General features: G+C 44.6%; 1 protein-coding gene and 1 long non-coding RNA gene across 13 annotated transcripts in view; one reads left to right on the plus strand and one right to left on the minus strand.

The window, feature by feature from the left end:
• Positions 1-24,562, minus strand: part of PSD3 (pleckstrin and Sec7 domain containing 3) — a 142,021-nt gene that overhangs the window by 106,864 nt on the left and 10,595 nt on the right. For 8 of the 12 annotated variants that reach the window (XR_004305693.2, XM_085530102.1, XM_085530101.1 and 5 more), the window contains exons 2-4: positions 18,980-19,088; positions 6,358-7,423; positions 4,790-5,182 (exon numbers count right to left, since the gene is read on the minus strand). Coding sequence is in view for 11 of the 12 variants with exons in the window: in XM_085530102.1 (XP_085386228.1) it covers positions 4,790-5,182; positions 6,358-7,423; positions 18,980-19,088 (1,568 nt within the window). In the remaining variant the exon portion in view is untranslated. Of the gene's footprint in view, positions 1-1,856; positions 2,116-4,789; positions 5,183-6,357; positions 7,424-10,769; positions 11,034-18,979; positions 19,089-24,562 lie in introns of those variants that run through there. The other 4 variants (XM_085530103.1, XM_015849600.3, XM_085530104.1 and 1 more) reach the window with 3 other exon arrangements.
• On the plus strand, positions 10,156-11,452 carry LOC107306434 (uncharacterized). The gene is made up of 2 exons (XR_001552117.3): positions 10,156-10,338; positions 11,171-11,452. It is a non-coding gene; the product is annotated as an uncharacterized LOC107306434 (long non-coding RNA).

The raw sequence follows: 24,562 nt of genomic DNA on the forward strand, positions 1-24,562 counted from the left end.
GATAAAGAGTGGCAGTACCTTCTGACAGCATCATCCCTACTAGGTCCCCACTGTCATTGTGATGGCACACATGAAGGCCAAAACACAGCCACTTCAGAACATAGGGATCTCAGGCAGATTTGTGCTAAACAAAACACAGTCAAGTCATAAGTTGAGTATTCAAAGGGGAAAAGTCCTACCAGGCTGCAGTTGGACAGGCTAATCAAATTAATGAAGAATGGTTACCCCATTAAGTATGCAAATCCTGCATCCCACATTTACAGTGAAAATCCAATATAAGCTACCACTGGAAAAATAAAAACAAAGTGCACTCTGAAAGCCAGAAGTGTAAATAGCATGCAGAATACTGATAAGATGGGAGAGCAAATTCAAAATTGACTTTACATATTAACAATGTTTACTATCTCTAAGGAGGAGTAAGTAGAGCACCAGTAAACTATGCCCTGGAAATGACCCACATACAGAAGAATGAAAACAGCTGTTTTCAGAATGAACTACTACCAGGATTTGAGAGGTCCAATCCATTAAGAGTAGCCTGACAGTCACTGGGAACCACACTCAGAATTCTTCTGCATCTGCTCTGAGAACCAGCAGATTGCTTTAGGGAGTTTGTTTCCCACCATCACCCCTTGAATTACAAAAGAATGCATATGAGACTAAAATTGTGTTTGCATTGCTAGAGAAAACAACAACAACAACAAAACCAGGACGTGCAAAAATTGCTGAGCAGCAGCAGTTCTTTGAAGAAGATGGCAGGTGGCAAATACTTAGCATGTTTCTGGATTTGGAGCTGCTATACACATTTTTTTCTGCAATCTCCCTGGATTTGGAAAAATGTTGGGTTATATCCTACCATTAGAGATCACACTTTCCAAGACAACTTAGGAAGATAAATGCCAGAAGTTGGATCTTTTTCTTTTTGTTCTGACAGTAGAAAGCAAGGGAAGACAGAATGAAAAGTCTGCTACAAGGAATGCAGGAAAATAAATAAATAAATAAATAGATAGATAAATAGATAAAGATTAAAACAAATTCACTGTATAAAGTCAGAAAGCAGATATGTGATCATCACAGGGAGAACTGCTTGCTTTGAGACACAGCACTGTTCAGTTGCTCACTGCATACATAGCAAAGACACCTTAGGGAAAGTGAGTTATATTTCTATAGAAATATGTAACCTTTCTCCCACTCTGATTCTGTACAAAAGATTACACCTCTTTTGGGCCACACAAATTCAGGCTTAGCATCTCAGTAGAACCTTGAAAATACTCTTCTTTATTGCCTCTGAGAAAGAGTAAATCCCAGGCACTGAGCCTGAGCCCCTCATCCTTCTCAGCATGATGCCAAACAGCAGGGATAGCCCACAGGTAAGAGGACCAAATGCCATCCAAATACGACGTTACTGCCTCTGCAGGCTGTGTGAGGACCCCATGATGTTTCATAGTTTCATAGTTTTGTGCGGGTTGGGTTGTTCTAATAAGATGAAGGCTATTTCCACATCCTCGCACACTTTCCCTCCTCCCAATTCAGCCCCCGTCAGCTGGGGAAATTTAAGCCTATCTTAAGTGCAGAAATTTGTTTCTCCCCATTGAAATGTCTCAAACACAATTAAGAAAGAGATTAAAACCCGCAATAATGACCGGAGCTGGAGTCGTTCCCAAAAGAACACAAACTGCACACACATCTTCCTTGAGGTTCCCCTTCTCCCCACATCTGAGCCAGACACAAAGGGCAAATAAGCTCTGCTGGGAAAGGACTTGCAAGCAAACTTTCTGCAAGGGGCTGCACGGCTTTCCCCAGCCAGCTGCAGCCCAGGGCAGTACACTCAGCCCTGCACAGCTTGCGCAAACACTTACTGCATTCAGCCATGGCCAGCAGCTGGTAGGGATGAAGTATCCGGACGCCGAGGAGCCCATAGGAACTAGCAGCCTGCAAGCCTTTAATCTTTTTCTTTTTCTTTTTTTTTTTTTTTTTTTTTTTCCTCGTTTTTTCAGTTATGAAGACATGTGACTGGCTTTCACATACCAGGGCTGACCCCTCCCAGAGCCAGTGATTTCCTAAGAGCTGGGAAGGATGTTATCCTCCCGCCCGCTCGGCAGAACACGCGGTCACTGCGGGCTGTGAATTACAGCCTCACGCCACCTAGGGTCCGCGTGCCATTAGTGCCCGCGATCCTTCCCGAGTCTCGGGCACGGCGGGCCGGCCCCGCTCCCAGGCCACCAGGAGCCCCTGACTCCCCTTTTGCAGCACAGACGCTGTGTGCCATTTCCAGGTGTCAAGCTCTCTGCTTCCGTATGCACTCTCTCCTCCCGTGCTGAACTGAGAACTGACAGTGATTTACAACCCGTTCCCCCACCAACTAACGCAGGTACTGGGAAGCGTACTCCGCCTAGGCGCTTTCCCATACGCTCTATATGTCACGGAAATATCCGCGCGCAGGGAGATGCTGCGTTTTCGCTTTCGGTTTTCGTTTCCTTCAGCTGTCAGCCCGCCCCCCTCTCGCTCGCCCCGCTGCTGGGCGCAGGTCTCGAGGACCCCCGGCGGCTCCACTCCGTACTGCAGGCGAGCACGGGCCGGATGGGGCTGCCACCCGCCCACCCGGTGCTCGAGCACCACCACGCTCTCTTAGCCTGTTCTCGTAGGAAAGGTGTTCCATCCCTTGGCTCGTTTTTGTGTCTCTCCTCTTTGTATGCTACAACAGGTCTACGTCTCTCCTGAGCGCTGCACATCTGGATGCGGGTACTCCAGGTGAGGTCTCACCACACAAGATCACCTCCCTCACCCTGCTGGCCAAGCTTCTTTTGATGTAGCCCAGGATATAGTTAGCTTTCTGGGCTGTGAAGGGACACTGGTGGCTCACATCCACTTGCCACCCACCAGTAGGCCCAAGCCCTTTCTAGCAGGGCTGTGGTCTATCTTTACATCCCTCAGCTTGTACTCATAGTGGGTGCAATCACGTGCTACCACGACCCAGGTACAAGACTTTGCACTTGGATTTGTTGAATGTTGCATGAGGTTGCTTCAGGTAATTCAATAACACATGAAATCCCTTAGCAACAATATCTGTTTGCTTGTCAGCTATGTCTGGTTCACCTGAGCATCACAGTGATGGTCCATCTTCATCCTCACCTAAATAAATCCAATGCAACCCTCATCAATCCTATTCCACTCCTCAACAGCATGCTGCAACACCACAGTTCTTCCATGGCTTCATTACTACAGAATACATGGTTTACCAGCCGTCTGTGCCCTGGTATAATACAATACAGTTTTAGACTGTCAGAGTGGGGGGCAGTTGATTAGGCTATTGTTTGGAGGATTACCCATTTGGGTACACCTGTGCCTGGCTGCTCTGCTGCAGCTACACTCTTTTATCCATACCCACCATAAGACAGCAAGCTCTCAGGCTTTGTACCTAAGAGTCGTGCAGATTGCAACAGCAGCTTGATTACAAACACACTTCTGTGAAAATTTTTGTTTTTCCAGTAAGGAGAGAAGCTCTTTAACAAGCTTCTGTTAGCATTTCTCAATCACTGCAAGTCTGAGCTCGAATGAACTTAATTCCTAATGAAATCCACACTAGGTGGGCAATCAGCATGTTTCCAAGCTCTGCCTAAGCTCACTTCATCCTCATGACAACTGCTGTCTTGTGAATTTTACCCAAGGATACTTTTCAGCATGAGGGCCACCTAAGGCAACACCTAAGGCATCTAAGGGTAACATATCAGAGTATGCACACTGCTTGTCTTCTGTTTCTTCACAGTCTTATGGCAGACACAAGTTTCAGTGGAAGAAGGAGCTGCAAGTGTCAGGACTGACCTCAGTTTTTGACTCTAAGCTCCTTAGGAAGCTGACAAAACTACTTCTGAATTATTTACACTTGCACAAAAGAAGTCTAAACATATAAAAGAGGTTCTGCTACAAATGCCCAGGAAGCTCAGACTATCAGTCCCATCTAAGGACTATTAAAACATACTGTCCTGTCTCTGGACGGAAGAGACTCAAAGCACCTTTGTCACTTGCAAGATCTCTCACCCCCCCACTGCTTTTGGCTGTACCCCTGTGCTGGTCCATCTCCCCATCTCCCTTCGACAACACCTTATGAGGAGATTTTCTCATGGTGTGAGTTTCTAGAAATATACAGAATTTTCTGATTACTTAGCCCAGTGTTTGCTTCTCTCTTTTCTTACTTGTCTCTCCTTTTGCCTGAATCTTCAAAGTTTTTGCAACACTCCTTCATCTCAGTCAGTTTCTAGTGCACTAGTTAAGAAAATCAGCTAACTAGTGCAGTTACTAGGGCAAAGTGGGAGCAAAGCCTCACTTCAACAGAAGCAACTGGAAAAACTCTTGCTGATCTCAAGAGAGGTAAAAAGAGACAAACCTTTAACATCCAGATCAGGAGTTTGTTTGGACAACTCATTAGAGCACACAGGATTTTACTTTTACTAAAATTGCTGCTTGCAAATTCAGGTACAAGTGAAAACAAGAATGCTCATCTGCATCGGGTCACTAACTCCTCTGTGACAATACAACTCATCCTTTTTCTTGTGGCAGAATCAGAGTATCACAGAGAAGCCTACAAAAATTTGCGTATTTGTACTTCCTAATAAACAGCAGGTTTGGATGGCTCTTTTGTCTTCTGCCGCTCACTCTGTTACACTGGAAATCATTTAGTGTACAAAGCATGCAGTGTGCAGAATCATAATTATGCTCTGAGATGATCTGCTGAAGTACACATGGATTAAGAAAAATTAAGCACAAACATAGAAAGCTCATCCACTACTTTTACCTTCCCAAATGAGGAACTTCTGTGACATCTCCTCTGAAGAGTGTTTCGCTTACATTCCTTAAGCCATTGGCAATCCCTTCACAGCAGCTCTTCTCTTCCCCGTCAGGGGGAAGCTCAAAGACATCCATCTGTCCTGAGGCTGAAGTCCGCTCCAAAAACTGACTGCCCTCCTTCATACGCTGTTGGATCATTGGAGTGAGTGGCATCTCAAAACTGAAGTAGCTATCAGGCTCTGAGTACAATGTCTCCAAAGACTCCACGCTATAGTATAACGAGGCATTGTCTAGGATGTTTTCAAACTGCGAGCTGTACAGATCAGTGGAGACATCAGACTGCCTCTGTCCAAGGACATCTTCATATCCTCCCATGGCTGCTTCCCCCTCCTCCATCATCCTAGAAATTAATCACAAACAGCTTGTTTCAGTTTGGCAGCTAGGTTTGGACCACTGAGAAGACCTCCTCATTCCCCACCTTTGAGAAAAGAAAGGTCTGTGCTTTGTACAGGAGGGCATTCAGTGGACAACACGCTAGCATCTCTCCTCATGCTGCCTCCACTTCTGGCAGCACTGTCTTCCTCTCTGCTTTTTACAGTCTGGGGGATGAGAGAGGATACAGTCTGCTGGGCAAGAGGCAGGAGGGAAAACACTACAAACAGCCTAATGTAAGGGAATGTCAGTTTCTGCACTCAAATTCACAAGCTCTCCACTAGTACCATTCCCCTGGGCCACGATGGAGGCTGCATAGACCAGAGCCACACGCCCACGTGGGCACTCCATGGGGCTGGAGGAAGCCTCTCAAAACTGTGAAGAAAGCAAGATCCCAGACCACTGCTCACAGAGCATCAGGTAGGCAGTGTGCACTTTGGTTATTTTTTCAAACATTCCCCCATTTGAGACAATCCAGCAGCTTTTTATATGTCTCATGATGAGATTTGTGTGCCCTCATGTGGCAATAAGGGCCTGAGGCCTGGGGGCAGATTTCAAGTGTTTGCAGTACTCATCTGCCATGAGGGCTGAAACCAGACTGGCTCTAGCACTAACCAGAGCAAAGCACTGAGGGAACCAGCACGCCGGCTGGCCCACAGCCACAGGGGCACCCAACATTCCATCACAGACACAGTCAGTAAGGAAGAGCGAGCAAATCAGGACACCCTTACAAAGAATGGCCCACACCACTCTTCCATGTACTTGTTTCAAAACCAGAACATCTAGCAGGGTGTATGTGGGCAGACCTTTGCAATGCCTAAATTTAGTTATATACCAAGCCTGGATGCTACTTATGCATGCCATAGTTTCTTCGTCACACAACCATTACCAGGCAGAACGCAAGAGACACTTCCAAATAAATCTGAGCTTCATTTCCAGATGGTGTGGACTGGCCTCAGCTCAACTTCTGGCACTGCCCATCACTGTACACTAAACATTACTGTTTCCACCACACTGCAGGCAGAAGACAACAGTGCTGCTGATGACAAACCAGAATCTCCCAAATAGGCAGACACAAGTTCCATGCTTGCAAGGAGAGATGCTCATCCTTCCCCCCCATGCACCACTCAGTCACCATCTCACCTGCCATGGCCTCTCGCTAGCACAGTAGTCTCCTCCTTGCTGTGGTTCTTCTTGTCCTTCACAAAAACTTCATCCTCCCCACTTTCATCAAGCAGTGCCAGAGGAGCAGCTCCATGGGCAGTTCCCACTCTGGGCTCTTCCCAGACCTCACTCTTAGCACTGTCTGGCAAGGTGACCAAGCTGGGGCCAACCATCAGTGGCACAGAGTGACTAGATGTTTTGGGGAATGCTTTCCTCTCCACAGATGTGGTCTCCAGCAGCGAATGCTTCTTTCTGTTCTGGTCCTCTGCTTTTTGCAGCCATAAAATTTCCACCCCTTGAAATTCTACATGTTTGCTCACAGCTGCCTCTTTAGAGAACCTCCTCTCAGGACCCATTTGCATTTTGCCTTGACTGTAAGCTGAAAACTCCTCAGAGTGCGCCCACCCCTCCACTCTGCTGGCTGCTTCCAAGTTTGTCACAGATGGTCTACAACAGCTCATCTCCTCTGCTGTGCAGACCTCCTCAGCATTATTACTGGTGGCTTGCAAGGACTCAGACTGCTTTTCACCGGTCCATGTTGCAGCCAGATCTTTCTCTATGATCAAATGCATTTTTTCCTCAGCTGTTCGTTCAGATGGAAGAGGCATGTCTGAGGGTTTTTCTTGGCCTGTTGCAACTGGTTCTCTGGCTGTCTGCACATTTTGGCGGCCAGGAACACTCTTTTTTTCCATGTGCATCTCTGAATCAAGAGAAGTATTTGCTCTCTCTTGTACCTTTGTTGCTTCTAGCTGTCGAGAAATCTTCATTTTCTCTGGCAAGTTACCCACAGGTTGCAAGCCTTCTTCTGCAGTGTGCAGGTGCGTTGCCTTAACCTGAGCTCTCGGCTCATCTGCAGAAGCCACAGACTGGGGAGGCCTGTCAGATATATGGTGATGGTCCCGTCCTTCTGGACTGCATGTCACAGGCTCTGCCTGGCTCTTTGATGGAGTCCTTAGTGCATCTCTACTTGCTTCCATAGTGCTGTACTCTGGAAATTCATTGATGATGGTGTGGGGCAGCAAAGTATTACTTCCATGGCCGCTACCTGCAAAAAAAGAAAATAGCACATGGATTTACCTACTATATGCATAAGTAAAAAGCCTAATCTCCCCTCCCAGCCTTTTCATAACAGAGCAACTGCATTCACTCCAGCAGGGAAAATACCATTCTGTTTAACTCACTTCTGCGTGCTCACACTGCTGTTATCCACAACTGGTCCCTCTTACATAGAAGCTTTTGGGCAGCCCTACTTTGGAAGTGTGTACTGCTGAGGAAGGAATGCCAAAAATGTCTGCTACACTTCAGAAAGGGTCCCAGTGGCCTATGAATATCTAAGGCCATGTGCCAAATGCAAAAGCTGAAGAAAGCAAATATTCAGAGGTTCAGCATCCATCCACAGCTTGTGTCAATCACATCGGTTTTACTTAAAAAATACTTCTAGGTAATTTTCACTTATTGTGGCGAAACACAAGGAAGGTAATCAGCCACACCCCATAATAAATACTACAAAACCAATTATGTAAATTACGTGGTAGTTCAACTTTCTGCCAGTTCTAACCCCCTCCTTTAACAACTCAGGTAACTTAATTTCGTGTTGCAGACAAGCATGCATACCAAGTAGCTCCCATTTTCTCTTTGAAAAAGTAAATTCACTGCTTCAGAAAAAGCCTGCTAGCACTCCCTCCTCGTGCTGTTTCTCAAACCAATATAGTAAACAAAGAGGGAGAGAAAACTAATAGTGACATTTTCAAAGGAGCCGAGCACCCAGTGGCCCCTATTGTTCTCGGGTAACACAGAACCAGCTGTTCTCAGAGCATGGATGAATCAGCATGCATGGCACACTGACGCCTATCTGGCCACCTGATATCACTGTCCAAGGAGGAGATGAGCTTTCAGAAAAAGCCATTGCAGCTGTGTTCACTGTAAACTTACAGAAAGGCCTGTCCCGAAGTTGAAATTGATTTAAAGCAAACAACAAGGAGGCTAGATCCAAACACTACTCTGAAAAACCTTACGAGGGACAGATCTGAAACCAGATATCAGTTTGCATTTGGATGCTTTGCCCTGCTTGAGGTGTATCTCTGGGAGCTGTTCTACAAACACATGGCTGCTGCCACTCCAACCTGGCCACAAGCCACTGCTGAGTAGAAGCTTGTGAATCTGTTTAATGACAGGCTGAGTTCAAGGTAAAAGGGAGAATAATTTAATGCGAGTTCAGCATCACACAAGTGTGGCTATGTATCTGCCAGTGGTTTGTAAAGACAAGAAGCAGCAGCCCATACCTGTCAGCTAAGACAGTAGCTCTAACCACAGGATTACTACTGCACATGAGGTGAGTGTGCACTGGATCAAACTGACAGACTCAGACAGTGCCAAGACACAGTCTCTACCCCTGTAGGTTCTCTAGTATTTCTGCACCCTTGATTTATTCACTCCAGAATAAGCCTTCAGTGGGTCAGATTTCATCGAGATGGCTTGGCTGCCACTGAGGACAGTGTCTGGGCCAAGTAAGGACCTCCTCTGCTGCAAGATTCATGCAGCCTCAGACCAAACAGTAAGATCTCACACACACATGGCTAAGTGTGTAAGTAAGATCTGTCCACACCACATGGCTAGCCTGGCTCCATCACAGGGTTTCCAGCTCACAGGTGGGCATGCACTGGAGGAGTGGCAAGACAGTGATGTCTCCTGCCCTAAGTTGAGCACTTCCAGGGGTAGTCCCTTTTCTAAGTGCCTGGGAGATCCAGATAAACAGCACCCACTGCACACAATTTCAGCTGCACAGCCACACAGGGGATGTTTTATGTATGTTTTATGGCATCGGCACCAGGTCACCATTCGGACATGTTTCTGCCAGGACAAGACTCATGAACAAGAACAATGCTGTGTTGCTGCGGTGCTTCCATACTTGCACCAGCACTAGCTCAGCTTCATGGTGGCAAAAGGCTCCCCACACTTGAAATGAGCCTGGAGTGTCATCCCCCCCAGGCCTCCATGGAGCTGAGAGGCAGCCAATGCTTGTTGAAGGCCAGTCTCCAACAAGGCACCGCGTACAGCTCATGCCAAGCAGCCAGACTCATCTCTGCTAATTGTTATCTTAGCTTCTGAACCGAGATGAGGGAAACAGAAGTGGCCTTATTTCTAGCAGTGAATGCTGAACACATTGCTGAATGCCTCTTCTATCGCTGGTAGCTGCACACAGCAGTAAACAGTCCCAAGAAAGTTTCTGATTTGCTTCTCCGAAGTGTTTTCCATAACCTACTCCCAAACAAACTTCCAGCAAGCCCAGTACAGTCAGGAAATCCAGGCATGTAGAACAGGCACACAGAGACACACAGGGAGAGAGCACAGTACACCTCTCTGATGAACACAGAAGCTGCAAGTGTTTCACATGGGCAAGAGGGAAGCACTTCTACAGCATAAAATTAAGGCATTTTCTATAGTGATGTCTACAGTAGCAAAGCTCTGGCAGGACTTCTGCAGCTGCAGTGTGACTACAAACAAACGGGATTCTTGCTTTCACAGCATCCTGGAGAAATATTTTCTCATTCAGGGATGAATGGAATAAATTCATACGTGGCACCAAAGCAACAACCCATTCCCGCTGCATCAGGAAGAGCCACACACAACACTGCTGCAGACTGCTCCATGCAGACACCAGCACCACCTGCTCCTGCAAGAGGCAAAGCCTTTCCCACTGCTCAGCACATCGCTTCAGGTGTCAGTGTCTGCAGCAGCCTGAGCTCTTTAAGGGAAACTCCTCCCTTATTCCCATCCACCACTACAGCATCATGTCTTGCCGCAGCTACTGGCATATCCCGTCTAACCCCATCCCCCAATATGACTGCATTACAAACAAGGCTAGAAAAGCAACAACATAATTTAAGGACCGCACTGAAGATGAGCAGAGAAAAAAACCACCCACCACCAAACAAACAATGAAGGGACACACATTCTCAGGTAACACCGATTTCTACTTTGCATTGAAAGCAGATTCTTTCAACAAAGCAAAATTACAAGGAGAGAGAAAAGGCTAAAATAGCACGGGGGTGAGTGGCTAGAAAACGGAGACCGGGCAAATATAATCTAACAGCAACTGGCAGCCTTTCTGGTGACTAGAGGCTGAAAGAATTCATGACTTAAATCAGGCATAGATATGATATTCCATAGATAAATAATCACTCCAATTCAATCAAGCTTGTCTACAGCATAATAAAAGGAAATTCTAGGAAGAAAAACACAAGTTACAAGCATAGACAGACATACTGTTCACAGGTACATTTTACAAAAGAATGGTGTGAGTGTCTCTCTCTAAACAGAATTTATATATATATATATATAAGCTAGGAAGAGAAATCAGATATATTTGCTTGAACAGTCTCCTTACTCACAGAGGTTACTGTAGCTCCAGCAGTTACCCATTGGTCAAAGAAATAAAATGCAAAGATCATCAGTTTATCTATAGCGATACCAGCTAATTCAATTGCTGCTGTTCTAGTCAACTGGAATCAAAATAGTTTCAAATTTCCTGGCAGCTGCTGCCCTGCACTGCACACAATGATGTAAATGGAAGCTTTCTGAGTATTATGAAACTGATGGGGGAACTGCAGTCTCATTCAGTCTATCGCCGGAGCTAAGGAGTCCACCTTGGCAGCGTGCAGGGGGAAAAAAATCTCCTCCAGCAAAGGCTGCCTGACGATCTGCCAGGGAGATATTTGTGCTTAACTGCTGCTTGCTCTAGCAGTGCTCATGGAGGAATGGTGATCCTGACAATGCTGTGTTGGTTTTACAGCAGAAGGTGCCCGACAGCATTTCAGCATTACTGAGCTGAAGATTTCACACAACAGCATGGTCATCTTGCATCCTATTTCTCTGAAGCCCTCTGCACTGACCACTAGCAACGTGTGGATGAAGCTACACGCAGAATCACAGCAGTGACCTCTTTCTGCTGCAGGCATTTGTCGCCTTTCTTTGTAAAAGCCAAATTAGGGCAGTATAAACAATATGTACGTTACAAGGAAATGATCTCTGAGTAACAAAGTTTAACGAATAAATCACAGCAGTTGGAGCACTATCATTATTTGCACCCATACAGAGCAGGCGGGGGGTGGGTGGGTGGGTCACACAGATTGCACACTGCCTCCAGCACTTCATCAGTACCTAGAACTATCTGGATCTACAAGGCAGCACCTGCACAGCCTGAGCTGGAGCGGCCCCTGCCTGTGGGAGAGCAGGGATGCTTCTCCATCACCGTCAGCAGCTTTTTCGAAATGATGTCACACTCCATGCCCCGATAGTCCTCTGCTAGCCAAAGCCAAGGGATTTACATGATGTGAGCACCAAGCTTTTCTAATCAGACTGCAGGCATCCACAAACCAGGCAGGCTGTAGCCACTCTGGGCATTTAGACATCATGCTCACCCAGGGAAACTGAAGCCAGGTCTCTACCTACCCTGCAGCACAGTGCAAAACACAGCATAGCGGAAATACGGGAGCTGACTTAAGCAGAGAGAGGAGTGGGGCCTATAAAGTAGGTGCAGGTTAAATGCCACTGCGTTCTCCACTCTCACCTTGGCAAACACCCAGGAAAGTGGAGGGAAACCAGAACTACCTAAGTAAAAGAAGCAATCATGCTGCCTGGAATCCCTCACCCCAAATAAAAGAGGATCAGAGAGGGTTACTGACAAGCCTCAGGAGCACAGACCCAGCGGTGGTCAACAGCCCAAACTAATCCCACAGTTGAACTGACCAGCACAGGGCAGGACTCCATCCACCTCATTACTCCATGCTGCTCAGGAAGCCCCTGGCCCACAAGACTTTAGAAGAATTTTCCAGAGAAGTATTGCTCTGTGTAGTTCTCTGTTACCTAGATTCTAGTTTTGACCACAAGAGGCTGCAGGAGGTGAACATTCAGTCATGGGACAGCTGCTCTCACATCAGATTCATATACCAAGAGCCTCTCTAGCTGCAAGCAGTGCCGCAGCTCTTGCAGCTTGTGATGTGGCACAAGTCATCACCACTTGTGAAAAGGAGATCAAGAAGGGCACCCAGGCTGCATACTGAAATACTGTCCATTAAGACAGCAACGACCAGAACAGCATGTTATTTATTTCTTTCACAGATTTTATTTTTTTTTCGCAGTGGTAAATGGGGTTCAAAAGTTTCTGGTGTAACTCAAACTGCACTGAACTACAAGTTCTCCACTGGGCACCTCGTTGTTCCCCAGGCTGCGGGAAGAATGGCACCTTGCCACAGCAGATTGCAGGCCCACACTGAGCTCAGAACAGGACCCAGTCCAAAACTAACACACAGCACGTGCTGGGAGAGCTTAGTGGGAGGGATTACATGCTACAAATTGCTGCATGGGCCGCAGATGGTCAGTGAGATAGCTCAGTCCCCAGAGTCATTACCCTGGAAAGCAAAAGTGTAGAGCTAAACAGCTGCTAGCATGAGGGTGAATGGGAAGGAACACAAAGGGAAAAACTGGGCTTCCATTGTGATGCAGGCAAGTCTTGCTAAATGTCCCCACAGTGACTGTAAGAACATCAAGTGTGGAGTTTAAAAAAACTGGAAAACATAAACATTAACCCCCAAATTCAAACATCAAATCCAGAAACAGTCCAAACTTTACAATTTGTTCACTGCAGAAAGGAAGCTCCTAAGGAACGATTTTCTAAGTTCAGACAGATGTAGTGACATCAAGAATTATTTTAAAAACTCCCTAAGAACCTCCAGCTGACAGAGCAAACTTCTGGAGCAATGACAACCCACAGCTGCTCTGACACACAGAGAGAAACCAAATGAGGACGCCCTGTATGCACTTGTATTTAACTATTTAAAATACTGCGTTTTTAGCTAATCTTTTTAAAAGCAGAAAAAAAAATCCTTTAAACAAAAATACAGAAAAGCCTCTCTAGATCTCAAGGTAGCAACGATGTCTTAAAGAAAAACAACAACTCATACAGTTGTAAACAAATCTGAGGACTCCTGGTCCTTGCAGCACCCACTGAGGAAACCAGACACACCCACAGGAAAGGATGTCCTTTGTTGCATTTTAAGATTCAGGATCAATAAATCAGGATAAAAGAGGGCATCCTACACGGTCATCGAGGCATCCCAGGAGCTGGATATCAAGTTACACAGTTAAAATAAAAATAGGGCATGGAGCGATATGTGTATCTCCCAGTGTTTTCTGCTAAAGGTGTAGCTGGACACTGCATGGGAACTCTTCAGGAACTGGCATGGTGAACAAGATTCCCTTCCTCAGGAAGCTGAGCAGTGTTAAATAAACAACACAGGGTTCCAGTGCAGAAGCTGCTCTCTGTCAGATGGTGAGCAGGAAAAATATTTGTTGTACCATGTACAACTCAGTACAATACCACACCAGAACTCCACCTACCCGTGTAATTATGATCTTCTACATGTTCATAATCAAGACTCCCTGAGGAGCAAGACAACATGCTGTTATTTCTCCAGAAGCCTTTATAGATGAACCAGGGCAACAACCTGTCAGAGGGCTAGCATCTGTGTGCTAGCGTCTCCCTCATCTGCCTCAAAAAGTGATGGGGCTGAGGCAAAGAAGCTGAGAGGTGCCCACGGCAGCCGTGCCACACTGTGCCCATGTATGGCTGGCCAGTGGTGACCCTCCTTTTGTGCTTGTGAGCGGGGCTCCATCGTGCCAGGAAAACATTTCTATTCAGCTGCTTCTGTGCTCTGCCTGCACCACATACAATCAGGGTGCCTGAAGGAGACCAGCCAGCACCAAGGGCTACTGGCAACACTGGTCCCCAACCATCATGCACAGCCAGCAAAAGGGGAGGTCATTACTACCTCCATCTGGCATTTCCTAGCCACTGAGTGTTTAATTCTGTGACTTAAAATCAATAAACAAACAGCCCATGTTTTAACTATAATTCCTACTAAACCCCTGCCCTTCAAACACTTTGTTGTTTACTGAGTCAAGGATGTGGCAATCTCCTCCCTGCAGCTGTAGGTTATGATAACTTGAACTACCCAGCTTTAAAGTGCAGGTCAAGAGACGTGCAATTTCCTCCTGCAGAGCAATGTGCCTCACATAATGTCTAACTGCCCAACAGAGACAGCAAACACCAGGGACAGCCATGAGAAAAAGTAGTAATGCACACTACTACATAAAAACTTTTGCCTGTCTTCAGCACATCACAAACAATGGCAGGACCCTAGAAACTACAATAACTTATAGATTCAACTGCATATAACAGAATGATGGAATTTCCACTCAGTGTGTGAGCACCACGTTTTAGCTTTCCAGATTTCAGTCTTAACATGCGTCCCTACTAAATGTTGAGGGATAGATCTCAAATGCACATTTGCCACATTTGTCTTCAGCGGCTCTGTCACTGCAAAATGGACTTGGAAATCTGGTTACAGGTGTAACCTTCTTAAGGCTGCTTAAATCAGCAATGTAGGACCACAAAAAAGGGTGTGCAAAGAAACAACACCATGCTTTTCCTTAGAGCTTGAAACAAGTCAAAGAAACCCACAGCAAATGCCCTCATCTCCATGATTCACATTCAAGAATAAATATTGTTGCATGGGTTAAGGTATGTATTTCATTCTCTTCTGCATGCCAGCTCTGGCACTGTTTGACCACTTGCAGAGGTGATTCAGCACACATTGTCAGGAGAAACTATGTCTTTTGTTAGATCTTTTCTTACAAAGTTTTTGCTGGATTAAGCTTGCTAAGAAATGAGAAGAGCAGAACAGTTAGTATGAGGCAATGTGCAGCAGTGTGTGGCTGGAACCATCTCTTTTGGCAAAAGCAAGCTGTTACAATGAGCTCAGTTGCCTCACAACACCTCACTGTACACAAATCAGTGAGTGACGGGCTTTCCAAAAAGCTATTTGTTTCACCAGGAATTCAAAAACAAGCTTTTCTCAGCAGCTGTTGGGAAAGACCAGATTTGCACAGCAACCCCAGGACTACTTGTACAGGGTATTTTTTTTGTGGAAAAGAAGATTAAACTCTGTTACAGAGGAGGAGTGACAGCTTACCCTCCTAAAAGTATCAGAGAGAGACTTCATGAATTTTAAGAAGGTATTTTCTTGGATTTCTCTCCTCATACGATAGGCGCTAGGAACGTCTTTGATTACATGTTTCTTTAAGCAGTCATTTTGTAGGGCTCCCTACATAACAAGGGACACGTTTTTTAGGACTGCCATTTTGCCAAGACTCTTTTTTTGCCATTTAGATGTATGAAGTGCTAAGTCAGAAAAATCAGTACTCTGCAGACTACCAAGGCCTAACAGACAGGGCTGTTCAATAGAGACCACTGTTTGCATGGCCAGATCCAGAGAAGGATACGCTTCCAGACCTAAACAACAAGCAGCCTTTATGCTAGCAAAGCTGAGAGGATATCTTGTGCACTCCTGCCAAGTTCAGATTTTAGAAAATATTTTCTTTTGCTGGAGGCAGAAGGCTGACGCTGCTGAGGAGTATGGTGAGGCAGTGCTGGGGCACGCGGCCACAGAGACCATGAGCAGGGCTCTGTGGGAAAACACACATACCCTCATCCTGACTGGATGAGGAAAGGATGCTGAGGATGCTGGGAGCCTGAACCTGCTTCTGTGTGGATACATCTACCCAGTTACCACAGAGAGGAGGACCAGCAACAGAGGAGAAAGAGAAAAAGCCAGACAGAAGTCACAAAGTGAAGACAGAGAGCGTGAGTACAGATCATCAGAGATTACAAAACTCCCAGATAAAAGCAGACTAAGGGTACCAAAGAGAGAAATGAGGAACTGTTTGTAATATGGCAGCTTTATTAGCATGCACAATTGAATACAGCAATTAAGCACCTCTTCTATATGCATCTAACTGGATTCTTTTCTCCTCTCCTCTGTGAAAATCACCACAAGCTTAGAATTGGAATGTAAAAGTCAGCACAAAAGCTTGTTAACCATGCCTGCTGTCTCCAGAGTGAGACCTATGCAAACAGAAGCGTTTTATGCCTTTCCTCAGTCATTCTTCCCTCTTTGTTAAGCGTCTTATTCAATACAAGTATTTCACTACCCAATTAAAAAAAAATAGAGTCTCAACAGCATCCAGCAGGGTCTCAGAAATGAGGCTGTTTTTGAGAGAAAGGATAAATTGGGAGGCATAACTAATTAAGCTGTTCAGCAGCTTACGTATTGTGTTCTCATTTTCTGAAGCCAGCCAAGACTTGGGTGAAATCTTTTTGGGTTAGATGAAAGGAAGTTCAGCTTTTCTGCCCACAGTGACAAGCTGTTGTCCTGATTAAGTTTAAACAGGAGTGCTGCTCCTGGACACTATGCCTATCACTTACTCACTTGAAATCTTACATACACTGACACATGAAAAGCATGATGTTTTTTCTTTTAAAAGCAACTACAGAAAGTAGTAAGTTGTTTTGGACATTCAGTGGTGTTTCTCCCACCCCACAGAGAGACTTCCACACATAGCTGCTTCCACTGAAACAGTTTCCATCCCTTGAAGTTCTATCATGACATATTTACTACATATTGAATCAAGGGAAGGTGAATTTTGGTGCACAGGGCCCTGTGTTTGTACTACGGCACTCAGTCAGATCTACAATAATTCATCTACAATGAAGAACAAACTAAAGTTCACTGTTTTAAAGAAAACAAGTAGAGGGAGTAGCACCACCCTTGTGTATCCATTTTGGTCAAGCATCTTCCAGGAGGAAGAGGAGGCTGCATTTGCCTGTGACAGCAAGAAATGGGTCTGGGTAGGCATAATGCCACATACTAGGGAACCTGAGTTTTGGGCAGGAGCAATGGCAGCCTCAAAGAGAGCACATACTCTCATCCCAGATGGGGAAAACACACAACAGAAGCAGTATGTATTAGTAAACTTTTATCACTACCCACGAAGATCACAGATCCCTGCCTGGACAATCACCAAGACTAACTGGCTGGAACATGGGGCAAGGAGACTCCTTGAAGTCCCATATGGGGTTCAATTTCTGCCTTTCTGGCAGAAGAAGCCACCTATTGCAAGGTAAGGGACCGTTTCTGAGACTCTACATGGTATTCATCATAGTCATTCATCCTCTAGGCATAATAGTATAGAAAATGCACTCGTATAGCAGTTTTTTGGTACGATTCACAAATGTTAGATGTTAACTACTGTTAAATTATTTGCAAATTCTCTATTGCAGCCATTCCCTTTTCATTAATTGTTAGTCCCTGATAACAGTTTCTAATTAATAAAGGTACAGAAGGCAATTCAGATATACAAGACAAGAAGCAACACAGGAAAATTATGGTTCAAGAAGTATGGATTCAAGCCCATACTTCTGGCTGATACCTTTCTTTTATCGCTAAGTACTCAAATGACTCTGAATGCCCATCACATTTGCTAATTGTTTTGGCTAGTAACAATAATAGATTCACTTGGATTTGTTAGACACAGCATATTTCATTTAATACCAATCTCCAGAATTGCAGTAATGTCTGCTGACAGTACTCTCACATTGTCTATTAGCAAACAAGAAATGAGGTCACTATGATTCATGTAGCAACATGATATACATTTTTGTAGCAATTTGTAAAAGTTTTTAACATTCCTAAATGAAGACATCTGCTTGGTTTTGTGTTTCCAGCTATTCTGCAATTAGGATTTCCCATGTGGAAAACCCATCTTTAGAAAATCCAGGAGAAAAATACTGCTCGCTTTCCAAACTTCACTGATGCTTCTTTTTTTTTTTTTTCTTTTTTTTTTTTTTTCTTTTTTTTCCCTGTCTGAAGTGTAAGCGCGTACACAGCTTGTTTCTGTGCTGCCCTTCTCTGTTAGGAAGAGAATCATCATCTCTAATTAAAAGTGACATTCCAGAAAGTTTGCAATTAGAAGGGATCAGGGTGTAAAGAGAACAGCCTAAGGAAATACTTTTGCAAAGAGGGCAGGGATTGGTGGTAATTAAAAAAAAAAAAAAACCAAAAACTAGATACAGTAACAACTTTGTTGTTTTTGTTGTTTTTTTTTTAATCTATGCTTTGGTTGGGAAAAGGTAGGATACACCCCTCTGTTTGAAAGAACAGAGCAGAAACAAGAGTGATCCTTAGGCGTAACAGTAGATATTGCATCTGGAGTACATGAATTACTGAACACAGTGGAGGGAGCAGTTCAGTTTTACCTGGAGTATCTAAATTAAAATCTTATCTACTTCTAGCTGTCAGAACAGCAGCGTGGAGCTCACGCATTCCTGGAAGGATTGCCAGGCAGAGCTGTGTTTCACCATGTGGAGCACAGAAGTGTGGCCGAGACAATTCTACTGCATAGAAGTGTCAGGCTCCGTCGCCACCCCATCACTTGTGTGTGACTGGCACATGAGCCCCCACCATCATGCCAAGGTTGCTCAGATAAGCCAGACAGAAAGGTAAGGACATAAGACAGATACCTGCTGTAATCTGCTTTGGCCAAAACATTGGGATCTTTTGATCTGGCACTGCACTACTTTCTGCCGAAGGGCACCATGGCACAGCAAGTGAGCCCTTGTGCAGCTATCAGGAGCAGCTTCTGTAATTCCTTCCCAAGGGGCTTCAGGCTGCTTTTGCGCATGCTAGGGATAAATAGCACTTACCCACTTCTGAAGGCTTCTCTTCTTCCAAGCCAAACAAAAATTCATATTTGGCCTTGGCAACAGACTGGGCATGAGCTGATATATCATTATCCCACACAAGTGCTTCTGCCTGCAGAGTTAAAATAAACAAAGCTTATTTATCTTCCAGTGGGGGGGGGGGGGAAATGGCAGCAGGAACATGAGATCCATTCAGGTGGGCTGTAAGGTAAGGTTTAAATTGCATGGGCGATAGTATCAGAAACTGTAAATTCAACTAAGAATATTACAAATCTAGAGCCCCTATGAAAATCCATGGACAGGACAAGCTTTTTTGGAGGTATAATAGCAGAGCAGTGAAAGGGAGAAACAAGAGCAACAACGGGGAGTCAGAAATGGGAAAAAGAGTAGTGAGGCATGTAAAAAGGTGCTTAGTGATGTCTTAGGGTCCCTGTCAGACAGCCCATGCCTGACCTCCACTGTTTACATCAGGACAACAACCCAACCTGTTTTTATGATCACACCACACAAGTTAGACCTGCTTCTTTAGCCAGGAGGAGGCTCAGGGTGGTCCTCCTGACTAACAGGGTGGCATCTGAAGGGATGGATGAATGGACAGAACAAGCATCCAGGTGTCACGCAGGCTTGCTTCCACCCACCACATCCTACTCATAAGAAGCGATTTGACACAGTAAAGTCCAGTTTCTCAGAGAAAAGAAAGGCTACATGACGAACATTAGAATTAGTTTTCTGAACAGGTGAGGACAAATCAAATCTCCAAGACACACTCCAGCAATAAACTGTAGTGCAAATACTGTTTTCAATCAGCACTAAGTTTCTATCTATCTGGGCAAGACAGAGCCTGTAATTCTTGTTTCTGAGTTGACATATGAAATAAATCATTAACTCTATAAATCCTTCATCAATCTTTGTATTCATATCCCATGTCTGAAGCAGACAGCTCTTACAGTGTATCAAGTTATTTCATGGTTCATACTGGCAAAGAACTTTGCTTACAAAAATACTCTTAAAAAACAACAAACAAACAAACAAACAAAAAAGGTAGATGGGACATCCTGTCCCATAGGACGTCAGTAACTTCTATGCACTTACATCAGATACCTTAGGGTAAGCATCAGCTATATCAGCTATGAACAGAAATTCAAAATACAGGAGACACATAGTTCACAAGAACACACAACCTTTAAAAGATGAAATAGATTAAATCACAAATCTATACTATTCCTCAAGGCCAGCTCTCCAACAGTTGCATTTTCTTCAAAAGACCACACTGGCAAATGACCATCTTGCCCCATGTGCTAGAACAGTGCCTGGCTTTCCTCTTTCTTTGTTTTTTTCCAATTACCTCTCCCACCTCTCTGCCTTGAGCCAGCGCTGAAGAATTCAGTCCAGCACACAGCCATAATAACTGAGCAGTAGATCATCTGTGACGTTCCTGGAAGTATTCATCACTCATTCACTGGCCTATTTACCACTATGACTCTTACAGCTACTTTGATGGACCTGCTAACACTAACCTGTCAAATAATTTGAGAAAAACACATAAAAAACAAACAAACAAGAAAAATCAGAACAAGGACTTCTGAGCATAAAACATGCTATCATGAGCGTAATAATGGCAATACAAGCATGGAAGAAGTTTCCATGTTCCTCCTCCTTTTTCAGGCCTGCATTTGCTTGCAGGATTTGTGGCAGGAAGGACTGGAAAAGGCACAGCTGAGAGCAGGAAAAAAAATCTCTTTGGTGGAGATATCTTGGTCAGGAGCAGCTTATGGAACCAGACAAAGACCTACTCTACCCAGCTGGATGGTAAGGGATGCTGTGGTTAGGCTTCTAGCTGATGCCACATCCCACTCACAGATGAATGAGATGGTAAAACAAAATGGGGAGAATGGTCCATTTCTTGGGTAGTCAGGAATTTCTGATCTACACACCTATGCAACACAGCACCTCCATCTCTCAGCGCTGCTCTTCTGAACTCCACAGACATCTTCTGCACTGAGCTTCCCTGCCTGCAAACACATTTTTCAAGGGCCTGTATTTTCTTATACCCTATTGTAAAGAGCACTATGAACAGTTTGGTTCACAATGCTCTCTTCACTACCCAATAACTAGTAGAAATGAATGATTTTTCAGTGTCCAGGGCAACATTTCACAGTTAGGTGCCCAAGCAGGGTCTGCAAGACCTTCATCTTGGCACCTGAAAGCGATAACCTAATTTACAGAAGCACTCAGAAGCTTATGAGAATTCCATACAAGTGGTTTATGCACAGAAACAGCTGAGGCTAACATTTATTTAGGCTCTTATAGCAGTATAAAGTTGTGTAAAGGTAAAGCAATTCACAGCCTCTGGACCCAGGCTTAATGACAAGGTTGTTATTTCATCTAAACAAAAGATATTAGAGAGAGAGAGAGGGAAAGAATGAGAATGCTATGACGTATGAGCTGGTTTTAAGACTATTGCTTTACTGTACTCCTTCCCTAGAGACAACAGAATGAAGAGTTGAGTTCAAACAGAAAATCAAGAAAAAAAAAATAGCTCTTCTTTCCTTCCTTCACTTTGTCACTCACCTAAATCTTGCTGAAGTCGTAATGCCCCTGAAACCAGGAGCTCAGGGAAGGGCTGGGCAAACGTTCATGGAGCTTTCCAGGCAGCATTAGCAAGGATTAAAAGCAAGCAAAATTGAAGGGATATAAAACTCCTGCTTAAGCCTTCTCCTTTAGCTCAAGAGGAAAGAAATCTGCATCCAGGTCAGCCCATTTCTTAATTGCTTCCCTCAGAGGGCTTTAACCACCACCTTTGATGCATTTGGTGATTGTCACTGCCACAGAAGTTGACATTCACTCAGAGCATCAATCCCCTTGTATCAGGCAAGCTGAACATACACTTCTCATAACCTTCAAACACACTGTTTTTCAGTCCAGACTGAGCTCTGGACAGAAGAGCAGCAAGTCCCTGCCCATTCACCCACCTCTCTAGCAGCCTCTTTTGCATATTTGATGATGTTTGATCAAGCCTAATCCTTTAGGTCATGGTTCTTAGTTGGGAGCTGAAGAGGCTGCGTCCATCTCTTGGATGAATCTTATTTAACATATTTCAGTCTGCATTTGCTTGCTTATGCTAGCCCTCACCCTTCAGAGCTCCTAGCAACACACTGAACCTTTCCATTGATCTTGCATTGGCATGGGTCAGCAGAGGTCCCAGCTTGCTGGTGCTTCATCCCTTCTCTGAGGGTGAAGAGATTGCTTAGAAAATGCTGGCAACACTTTCAGTGTTTCATGGCTGCCACAGGAATCAGAGCATTCATGTTTCAGCACCAAAGAGAACAGCAGTAGTATGTTAAGACCTCAGGAGTCCTGCTCCTCTGGTGTTACCTGCCAAGTATAGATAAATCAGCCACCTGAGAAGTACTTATAATACCTCTGCCCAGTTCTGCTGCCTGAATGCTAATCAGAGCAGCGAGTCAGTGGCTGCAAATAGAAACCACTATCACAATTTGCATTTTCACAGTTTGCCCCAAAAGGTGGCTTTATCCAGACCCCAAACAAAAGCTCACTGCCAGCTTTCAAAAAGGAACACTGGCGCCTTGCTTGGTTAATCTGTCAGTATCAGTTGTAGGCTCCCCTCAAAACACCCCGAGAAAATCCAAATGGTTTCAAGTCACCCAAACCTGAAGGAAATACTTCTCCTTTCTCCCTGGAAGGGAAACACCAAAACACCTTCTGAATTTAACTGAGGTTCTGACCAGGACCTTTTGGGGGAAAACTGTTTAGTTCTTGGAGAAATTTTATTTACTTATTTATTCTTTTATTTAATACTGAATAGATGCTTGGATTTTCTTCAAAAGACTATATTGGCAAATGACCATCTTGCCCCATGTGCTAGAACAGTGCCTGGCTTTCCTCTTTCTTTGTTTTTTTCCAATTACCTCTCCCACCTCTCTGCCTTGAGCCAGCGCTGAAGAATTCAGTCCAGCACACAGCCATAATAACTCAGCAGTAGATCATCTGTGACGTTCCTGGAAGTATTCATCACTCATTCACTGGCCTATTTACCACTATGACTCTTACAGCTACTTTGATGGACCTGCTAACACTAACCTGTCAAATAATTTGAGAAAAACACATAAAAAACAAACAAACAAGAAAAATCAGAACAAGGACTTCTGAGCATAAAACATGCTATCATGAGCGTAATAATGGCAATACAAGCATGGAAGAAGTTTCCATGTTCCTCCTCCTTTTTCAGGCCTGCATTTGCTTGCAGGATTTGTGGCAGGAAGGACTGGAAAAGGCACAGCTGAGAGCAGGAAAAAAAATCTCTTTGGTGGAGATATCTTGGTCAGGAGCAGCTTATGGAACCAGACAAAGACCTACTCTACCCAGCTGGATGGTAAGGGATGCTGTGGTTAGGCTTCTAGCTGATGCCACATCCCACTCACAGATGAATGAGATGGTAAAACAAAATGGGGAGAATGGTCCATTTCTTGGGTAGTCAGGAATTTCTGATCTACACACCTATGCAACACAGCACCTCCATCTCTCAGCGCTGCTCTTCTGAACTCCACAGACATCTTCTGCACTGAGCTTCCCTGCCTGCAAACACATTTTTCAAGGGCCTGTATTTTCTTATACCCTATTGTAAAGAGCACTATGAACAGTTTGGTTCACAATGCTCTCTTCACTACCCAATAACTAGTAGAAATGAATGATTTTTCAGTGTCCAGGGCAACATTTCACAGTTAGGTGCCCAAGCAGGGTCTGCAAGACCTTCATCTTGGCACCTGAAAGCGATAACCTAATTTACAGAAGCACTCAGAAGCTTATGAGAATTCCATACAAGTGGTTTATGCACAGAAACAGCTGAGGCTAACATTTATTTAGGCTCTTATAGCAGTATAAAGTTGTGTAAAGGTAAAGCAATTCACAGCCTCTGGACCCAGGCTTAATGACAAGGTTGTTATTTCATCTAAACAAAAGATATTAGAGAGAGAGAGAGGGAAAGAATGAGAATGCTATGACGTATGAGCTGGTTTTAAGACTATTGCTTTACTGTACTCCTTCCCTAGAGACAACAGAATGAAGAGTTGAGTTCAAACAGAAAATCAAGAAAAAAAAAATAGCTCTTCTTTCCTTCCTTCACTTTGTCACTCACCTAAATCTTGCTGAAGTCGTAATGCCCCTGAAACCAGGAGCTCAGGGAAGGGCTGGGCAAACGTTCATGGAGCTTTCCAGGCAGCATTAGCAAGGATTAAAAGCAAGCAAAATTGAAGGGATATAAAACTCCTGCTTAAGCCTTCTCCTTTAGCTCAAGAGGAAAGAAATCTGCATCCAGGTCAGCCCATTTCTTAATTGCTTCCCTCAGAGGGCTTTAACCACCACCTTTGATGCATTTGGTGATTGTCACTGCCACAGAAGTTGACATTCACTCAGAGCATCAATCCCCTTGTATCAGGCAAGCTGAACATACACTTCTCATAACCTTCAAACACACTGTTTTTCAGTCCAGACTGAGCTCTGGACAGAAGAGCAGCAAGTCCCTGCCCATTCACCCACCTCTCTAGCAGCCTCTTTTGCATATTTGAT

This window comes from Coturnix japonica, chromosome Z (genome assembly GCF_054131305.1).
Source record: "Coturnix japonica strain WE chromosome Z, WE-NBRP24, whole genome shotgun sequence".
In the NCBI taxonomy this organism is placed as follows: Eukaryota; Metazoa; Chordata; class Aves; order Galliformes; family Phasianidae; genus Coturnix; species Coturnix japonica.